The sequence below is a fragment of the Prunus dulcis genome, chromosome 8, assembly GCF_902201215.1.
Source record: "Prunus dulcis chromosome 8, ALMONDv2, whole genome shotgun sequence".
Lineage (NCBI taxonomy): Eukaryota > Viridiplantae > Streptophyta > Magnoliopsida > Rosales > Rosaceae > Prunus > Prunus dulcis.
In genome coordinates, this window is record NC_047657.1 from 5,670,223 (window position 1) to 5,679,518 (window position 9,296).

Genomic DNA, 9,296 nt, shown 5'->3' on the forward strand with positions numbered 1-9,296 from the left:
TTCCGGTATCGAACCATTGAGATTGTTGCCTTGTAAATTCATGTTAATGAGATTCGTCAAGCTTGCAACCGAAGGTGGTATGGAACCATTCAGAGAATTCCAGCTGATATTTAGAATCGACAAATTCGACAAACGAGTAATTTGAATTGGGATTTCACCAGACAAGTTGTTCAATTGAAGTTTCAAGACTTGAAGATGGCTAAGGTTACCCAACTCCACTGGCACAGCCCCAGAGAGCCGATTCTGAGCCAAATTCAACAGTGCCAAACTCGAGCAAGAACCCAACTCAGGAGGAATCTTTCCACTCAAGCTATTGTTTTCCATCTCCAAGTATATCAACTTTTGGTGCATTTCAATTGCTGCAGGAGGGATCATCCCATTAAGTGAATTGCTTCCCAATCTCAATCTCACCAAGTTCCCAGATAGAGCTGCCGGTATCGGTCCGTTTAACCTATTATTAGACAAATCCACAGTCTGCAGTTTCAATGGAGACAAAAGGTCCGATGGAATCGACCCACTTAAGGTATTATAGCTTAGGTCCAAATTTCTCAGATATTCTGTAATTCCCACAGGAATTGAACCATTGAATTTGTTAGAATTTGCAGCAAAACGGGTAAGGCTTGTGATTTTGGAAAGGCTTTGTGGGATTTCACCAGATAAATCATTGGACGACAGAATCAAAACCTCCAACTTGGAGAGCTCTCCAATTTCACTAGGAACAGACCCAGAAATATTATTTACACTAAAATCAATCAGAGTCAAATTGCGGTAGCCCATAACTTTAACGGGGATTATACCATGAAACATATTCATAGAAAGCTTAAGCTCCTTCAAAACCTTGGATTTTCCAAGACGGGAAGGAACAGAGCCAGTGAAATGGTTCAAGCTAAGGTTCAAGCTTTTGAGCCCAACTAACCCATCTAACTGTAAGTCAATGGTTCCATTCAACTTATTATGAGACAAGTCTAAGAACTCCAACCCAGCAAAACCAACAAATACAGGCAAAGAACCCTCCAAATTGTTATAGCTAAAATTGAGTTGCTTTAGCTCATGAAGTTTTCCACAATCTGAGAGAAACTTAGATGGGATTTTGCTCAGACGATTGCCTGAAACATCAAGAATATGCAAGGACTCAATCTGGCAAACAAGGGGCAGAAAATCTGAGGAAGATAGAGAAACCCTAGATAAGGAAATTTGGATGACAGATGAATTGGAAGGGGGCTTGCAGCTAACTCCTTTCCACAAACATGGGTCTTTGTTGATATCCCATGAAATATTAGCGACATTTAGACTCTTGGAGAGATTGATCATAGTGGTTTTTTGGTTTGAGGATAGTTGAGAAAACACCATAGGGCAGAAAAACAAGGAGAAGAAGAAATAGAAATAGGAGAGAAGCGAGGTGGTGCTGCCATACCTGGTCATTTCAGCTGTGTGCCAAAGTAAAGACTGTCTTTGTCTTGCACTTCAATTTTCTATTACCAAAGAAGGCATGTGAGGTAGATTTTGTATATAATTTATGTGATTTCAGGGGGAGGAGGAGACAGAAGAAAGAAGGTGGCCAGAGAACATAGAATGAGAGTAGGGGGCTTAAAATATAGAGGGATTTAAGGAAAAAGAGAATGACACAGATGTTTGTGTTAGTGTTGTGTGGTATTGGGGAAATGGAAATTTGTGGAAATGGGAAAGAGAAGAAAATGTTGGGAGTGGAGTTGACTTGACTGCTGGGTCTCAACAAAGACTAAGACTTCGAGACTAAGACTAAAAAATGAGTGGCCAGTGTGGAGCCCATGCTTGACTACTAAGCTCGTTCAAAAACGCGTAAAATGGAAAATAACAAAAAAGAGAAAAAAGAACGAAGACTAGAAAATTGCGAACCCACCAGAGACAGGGGAGGGAGTTTATCTTTTTAATTTTTAATTTTTTGTGCAGTTTCCACTAAAAATCGTTTGTTTGTGGAAAATTTTTCAGTCTCATGAGACAAGACAAGTGCCCCCTTGAATGATTTGATCATGCCGTGAATGATCCGTTGGTCCTTGCTTGAACCGGGTTTGTGCACAAGAAAAAGACTGACCTCCATCTGCCGTTGTTTACACGTTCAACAATACTAGGTGCCAATGAGTTTCCTTGCTGATTGTATTGGTTGTTTTTTTCCCATAAGTTTTCCAATGTCACACACACGCGTCGGTTAGGACAGTGTGCTCGTAGTCATACTCTTATATCCAAGTTTGAATTCGCTTTTTCATATATTAGATTAGTTTAGAGTAGTTTAGATTGTATTAAAGGAAAAACATTGTCTAATGTCCACATTGTGATTCTAACAAAATTCTCGGTCATAAAATCAAACCTCAACTTTTGACGTGAAAGAGAAAATGAACCTTTTTTTTGGGGTTTGATGTAAAAACTAGGGTGTCTTGGGTTATTGGTGCGGTAAGCAACCATAGATTTTGCAAGATATAATATCACTTGAGCCTGTCTAGTTGCAGGGATCTTTTTTCCTTCACTAACAACTGAGTGCGCAATTCACTAGTGTAATATTATTTATAATCTGTAAAGTCAATCATTTGACTAAGAATCATAATGGGAGATAATTCGTTTATAATTATTTTTTTAATATATAAATGAATTAAATGGCTAAACAGTATTGTGGTTATATAATTTATAAATAAGAGCATCCACAATGATGCTCTCTATTTCTTAGCTAAATTTAGCTAAAAATATAAGAAAACTATTTTAGGAGCTCTCTAAAAAATTTCATGAAACGACCCGACCCAAATTCCACTTTGGAATCTGAGCCGAACCCTGTGTGTGTCCGACACTTGGCGAATGCTGGATACAAAAGACCAAACTACCCCTTCTAACTAAACACCCAGTTTTTTAGCAGCTAGACTTCTGCCGAAAATTTGGCAGAGTCTCCTCTATAAATAGAACATTTACCAAAAGTTTTTCACCTGTAAAACAAGTATAAATATACATACTATAACCCAACTGTCAGCATGCACTAAATTATATCCAAGAAATCAACAGTATATCATTCTGGCCTCAAGCCTCAACCAATCAAATAAATCATTTTGCTAATAAAATTCATCTCAACTTTCATAATATCAATAATACATTAACAATCTCAAAGCCTCCAACTCGTGGCTGCACCTGTAGTACTAGGCTGCCTACATACCCTTGCTGAGAGATCAAGTCACACGTAGTTCTTTCCTATACTCATGTCAGTTATATCCTGAATATAAATATGCCATACATTGAACTCCTTTTAGTATAGTTTAAGAATATACCAGAACTAAAATTCTCTTCTCCTAGGCATACCCCCATTCCTGATCCATCAATCGTATCCTTGCAGGCCTCGGAGACACCACTTCTATTCGAGCCGCAATCCTCGCTCGCAGGTCTCAGAGATACCACTTTTATCGAGCCGCAATCCTCGTTGACAGGTCTCGGAGATACCACTTCTATCCGAGCCTCAATCCTCCCTTGCATATCAAAAAGTCCCTAAAAATTCTAATATGCCTAGGACACATGTCCCGTGAGTTTGGTCTTGATCGGATGGTCAGATTGATCACGATCGGACGGTTACTAAAAACCTAGCCCTAGGGTTGGCATTTTCGAAGTATCCGGAAATCCGATTTACAATCCGTCGAATCCTACACGATCCTAGAATTATCTAGATCGACATATACGAGAATAACTATGATCCAATGGTTCAAATGTATCGAACCCGAAAATCGCACAATAGGCGAGATCCGTTCGGGGTTCAAACATTATCCGAATTGAGATCCGCAAAATCCTACGCACTCATGAGGACAAAAGGATCATTCTAGGACTGAAAGTGGTCCCCACCTTGCTGCCCACGCTCTGCCGCACGCGCTGGCATGCTGTGGGTGGCTTGATCATTTTCGATGACCGGAAAACTCTGAAATTGTAAGCCTAGCTTCCTACCCGAGGTTCATAACATGATTTGGAACCACTTTTGTTCTTGGACCTATCCCAAAAACTGGCTGGAAGTGGCCGGAATTTCAAACCGAAATTCGGCCAAAATCTAATTCCAAAATCGATTTCCTACGAGGAGAGGAAGAAGTTTGGTACCTGGATCGACTAAATTCGTTGCCGAAATCCCCTGAAATCCGCGACTGAAATTTTCGAGAAATCCGACTCTAGTCCAAGCTCCAGTGCCAGAATTAATGGCCATTGAGGCCAGACTCCGGCCCAGAAATGGTTGCCAGACTCCAGCCATCAATTCCCGACCGGTCTCGCGGCTTGGCGTTGCAGGATAGGGACGATCTCCTCCCAAACCGCCGCCCCCATCTTGTACGCAGAGAAGAATTTGTGGGGGGGGGAGAGAGAGAGAGATCTGGTTTTTAAAACCAATTTCAAAAAATTACGATTTTGCCCCTCTTTGAAATTTGACCGTAGCTCACTCGTTACAACTCGGATTTGAGCCCACTACGTGTCTACGGACTCAACTCGATGTGCTCTACGCAACGATACAACTAAAATTCTCAAAGTCCTTCCAGGTCAAAAATTCAACTTTAAAACTGATAAAATATTCCGGTGGTATTCTAGTCTTTTCCTTGAATAAAATAGGAATTAAGAATTAATTAAAAAATCGTGTTGTTACATTGCAACTCCAATCATACTCCCTAATTTGGAGAGTCATAAATGCCATAACTCTTTTTTTAATTGGTCCATCTCTATTAAAAAATAAAATAAAAAATATTTAGCATTAAATAAAGGTTTGAAATACTCATTAAATAAAGCAGCAATAAATTATAGGCAGCCACTATGAGTCCTTTCTCTCTCCTCAGATTTAGGAACTCCTAGAAGACTCCATATTTTAGGAGGTGGATAGGGAGCATGGTTGGAGTTGCATTTTTATGATTCCTCTCTAAAATTTGTCTAAGGAGGTGGTTTAGGAAGCCCATTATGGATGCTCTAAGGTTCATGGGCAGAAGTGAAGAATAACACTAATATATGATCAATTTGACCACCAAAAAAAAAACACTAATATATGATCCCAAAGAATGTGAAGACTTCCATAGTCAAAAGGGATATTGTTAAATTTCAGAGAGACGGACCGACAACTCATTACTAGCAACACTGATATTGTCCCCAACTTAATCACTTACAAAGCCCAGTAGACGCGAGGTGTATTTTATTAGTCAAGGTTCCAACGTGAGACAAGTGCAAGTGCTCAAAATGCAGGAGTTCATCGAAGAAGATATGCTGGCATAGTTTTTTTTTGCATAAATCTATGATATACGTGTCAAAGAAGAGATACTATGTTACAACAATACAGCTAATCCTTAGACTCGAAATATTATGTATGCCTTATGTGTTTGCTATAGTAGCCTATGATTGCAATAAACTCTCTTAGCATGGAGTGAATATTTTGATTATTTGATGTGATGAGTGATGTATGGAGGCACATGAGTGATCAACGGAGAATCAATTTATGTATATGAAAATGTCGTAAATGGCCCTTAAGTGTGTTCGCTACAACTGTTGTCTTAGGAAAAAGTTCATCTTCTTCAAATGAAAAATTGATTTTCGAACAAGAAGAATCTTGCGTGATGATCTAAATCACACATATTGTTTATCTAAGATCTTCTTAGGCTTAGCTATATATTTTATCTCAATTGATATCATCAATCTCTAGTCTATAGCTTGATGAAGTTGATGTGAGCTTTGCATCCAGCTGAAAATATGCATTTCTATGGAATTAGTAGTCAAACAAAGTAGGGTAAATATTCAACTATGTATTCGTCCCTAATATGGAGGTATTTATGAGCAAGTACAACCCTAAATAAAATAGGAAATAAATCTAAATTACAATAGAAAATACATCTAAATTACAATAAGAAATAAATCTCAATTACAATAGGACTAGACAAATAATAAATTTCCAAAAATCCTAACAAAGTAAATGTGACACCCCACCCAATTTTAACAGTTTATTTAATTGTGAAATTACAATTTTGCCCTTGGGGCAAGGCCACGTTAGTCACTTTTCGATTATGTAAAGATTTTTTGGAATTGGGTGGCATCATTGCATATAACTCATTGATACGAGTTTGTAGACACGTAGTGGGCCCAAATTGGAGTTTTAATGAAGAAGTTACAGTCAACGGAAGTGTCACTACTACAAAAAGTGAAAAAGACGACCAGAAAACAACGACGGTCTAAGTGAAAACCGTCGTGGTTTTTAAAAAGACGACGGTTCTAAAAACACCGTCGTGTAATACCACCTTAGACAACTAAAAAATGGAGATTCAAATGGCTGTTCAAAAACAACGACGTACCTAATTAAACAACCGACGTCTTTTTGAAACAGATTTCCGCTGTGTAAAATCAAAGCCACCAAAGAACGGCAGAAGTTATTAACCGACCGACGTAGAAATTAAAGACGACGATTTCAATAAAAACCGCCGTTTTTACTCATAAAATAAAACGACGAGGTTTTCGTATAAAACGCCGTATAATTACAAACAAATCCACGGCTTTAAAATAAAAAATATCGCCGTATTAAAATAATTTACAACGACGGAAAATATAAATATATCGACGTCATTATCATATAGTTCTACGACGTTATCTTTAAATTGTACTATAAAATTTAACGTCGTATTTATTCATTTTATACGTCGTACATTTAATTTAAACCGTCGTCTTAATTTCTAATATATTACGTCTTAATTTTTAATTTCTAACGACGTTTAAAAAAAATCAACGTCGCTCAACAAATATATTACGTCGTCTTAGTCTTACTTAAGACGACTAAAAACGACGACATAAAAACAAAAACAGTCGTTGTTTTTATATTCTTATTTTATTTAAATCTGTCATCCAAAAAAGAAACTTTACATATTCCTGAATATTAATTTCCTTCATTTTAAATTTCCTCGGGAAAAAAAAACTCTATTTATAACGCACTGTAATTGAAAAATAAACTGAAAAGTCACGGGAAAAAAAATTCTATTCATAATTTAAAAATTCAAATCCACGTCGGTTATATTAAACTTAACGACGTTAAATGAAAGATTCCACGTCGCAAAACAAATATTGCGTCGTGTTAGTTAAAAACGACGTAGTTATATGTAACCGCCGTATTATTTTTTTGAAATCGTTTTATATATTAGCAACTTTTCGACTTACACATGCACAGTTTCCAAACCCGATTAAAAATTTCAATCTACAAGAGAAAACTTTTCGTCTTTTTTCCTGTCAGAGCACCGTCAGAGTATCTCATCGTCTTCCTCTCGTCTTCTTCGTCGTCTCTGAACGCAAAAGATCGATCTTTTTCCTCTTGCTTTCATCGCACGCAAAAGGTAAGCTTTCATTTTCACTATTTTGGTTACTGTTTTGCATGCTCATACGTTTTTTGTTTGAAAAATCTTTTTACCTTTTTTTCTGGCCAAAATCATTTTACTTCTTTCCAAGTTTGATAAAATATACAGACAAAGAGGGAAAGTTTCCAACTTTGAAGACAACTACCTCAACTAAATAAGACGACGGTAGTTCTTATTTACGTGGTTAAATATGTAGACCACGACGGTTCGTCAGTCGTTCTAGCGTCGTCTGAAAATTGACAAAGTTGTTTTTAAAATAAAGTCTTTTTTTATTTGCTTGTTTAATTGCAGGTTTGATTTCTCTGAACAATGGTTTTTGTTTTTCCCTTATTTGATAAAATATAAAGAAAAAGAAACTAGGGTTGGTATCTAAAAAGACGACAGTCTGTCTTATTGTTTTACGTCGTGTGAATGTTAATACCACGACGGTTTATTACTATTTACGTCGTATGAAATCAATACCACGACGTTATATAAATAATGTTTTTACCACGACGGTGTATTACTATTTACGTCGTGTGAACATAAATACCACGACGTTATATAAATAATGGTTTTAAACATTTATTACGTCTGAGATTATTTCATTGCGTCGTTTAAAATCATATCATACGTCGTATTTTATTAATAACCGTCGTTTGTGTTCTTAATCTTTTCCTGAAATATTTTCACTTGCAGTTTTGTCAGTTAAAATGGTTTCTCAACAACAAACTAAAGATTCTGGCTCCAAGAAGCTTGGAATTGTAGCTCCTCAAGACAAGTCTTCGAAGGAGATGAAGTCTTCGAAGAAGATGAAGTTTGCTTCATCATCTGCTGAGACAGAACCAACCAGCCAGACAACAATCTCTGATGATTCAAAGACTGGTCGAGGTATGAGCACAATGCCTCGTGTTGTGAAGAGAAAGCTTCAGAAAGTGAGGCCAATTGTTGAGTACAATAAAATGGGGAAAGGTATTGGCCAAGCACATATTGAAATGCAGTCGTACATTGGTGTCTTGGCTCGCTCCAGAGTTCCCCTTGTGGACAAGAAATGGTCCCAAATCCCCAAGGATGTTAAGGAGCAGATATGGGAGGCAGTTGACATGGCTTTTGTCGTAGGTCAAGGGGGCAAGAAATCTGTTTTAGCTTCAGCTGCCAAGAAATGGAAGGATTTCAAGTCTACACTAACTAGGCATTATATCCTTCCATACACCAATGACAAGGAGAAATTAAGCCATCCCCAGGAAACTTATAAATTCATAGAGAAAGCACAGTGGGATGCCTTTGTAGCTTCAAGGCTTTCCCAAGATTTTGAGTCTGTGCATTCTCAACATGCACAGATTAGGGAGAAACTCGAGTACAATCATCGATTGTCTCGAAAAGGATATGCTGGATTGGAGGATGAATTGGAGGAAACCATGCCGGGGGTAGAAATTGATCGATCTACCTTATGGAAGAGAGCTAGACAGGACAAACATGGTAACATCCCCGATCCAAAGGTGGCAGAAAAAGCAAAATTAATTGTAAGCCTGCTCACTCTGTTTTAAATTTTTATTAAACTGTGAAAAATTCTTTTAACGTCTGATGTTATTTTTTTTCGTCGTGTGAATGATATTACCACGTCGAACTTTTAAAACACGTCGTTAAAGGTCTAATTAGGAATCACTACTCTGTTTTCTTTAATTATAGACGTCGGTGGTTCATTTTAGCGTCGTGTGAATAGTATTACCACGTCGACACTTTTTAAATAACGTCGTTAAAGGTCTAAATAGGAAAAACTGCTCTGTTTTCTTTAATTATAGCATAAGACGTCGGTGGTTCATTTTAGCGTCGTGTGAATTGTATTACCACGTCGATAATTTGTAAATAACGTCGTTAAAGGTCTACATAGGAATCACTATGTTTTCTGTAATTATAGCATAAGGCGTCGGTGGTATAACTACCGTCGTGATAAGTTATAATAAC

The 9,296-nt window shown here is 37.4% G+C and overlaps 1 protein-coding gene across 1 annotated transcript in view; it reads right to left on the bottom strand.

Moving 5' to 3' along the window:
- The window catches only part of LOC117636469 (LRR receptor-like serine/threonine-protein kinase RCH1), a 3,510-nt gene extending 1,843 nt beyond the window's left edge, over nt 1-1,667 (bottom strand). The window contains exon 1 of the mRNA XM_034370975.1: nt 1-1,667. This exon is cut by the window's left edge and continues 1,123 nt beyond it. Coding sequence (XP_034226866.1) covers nt 1-1,422 — 1,422 coding nt within the window. The 5' untranslated portion in view covers nt 1,423-1,667.
- Between the last annotated feature and the right edge of the window lie 7,629 nt (nt 1,668-9,296).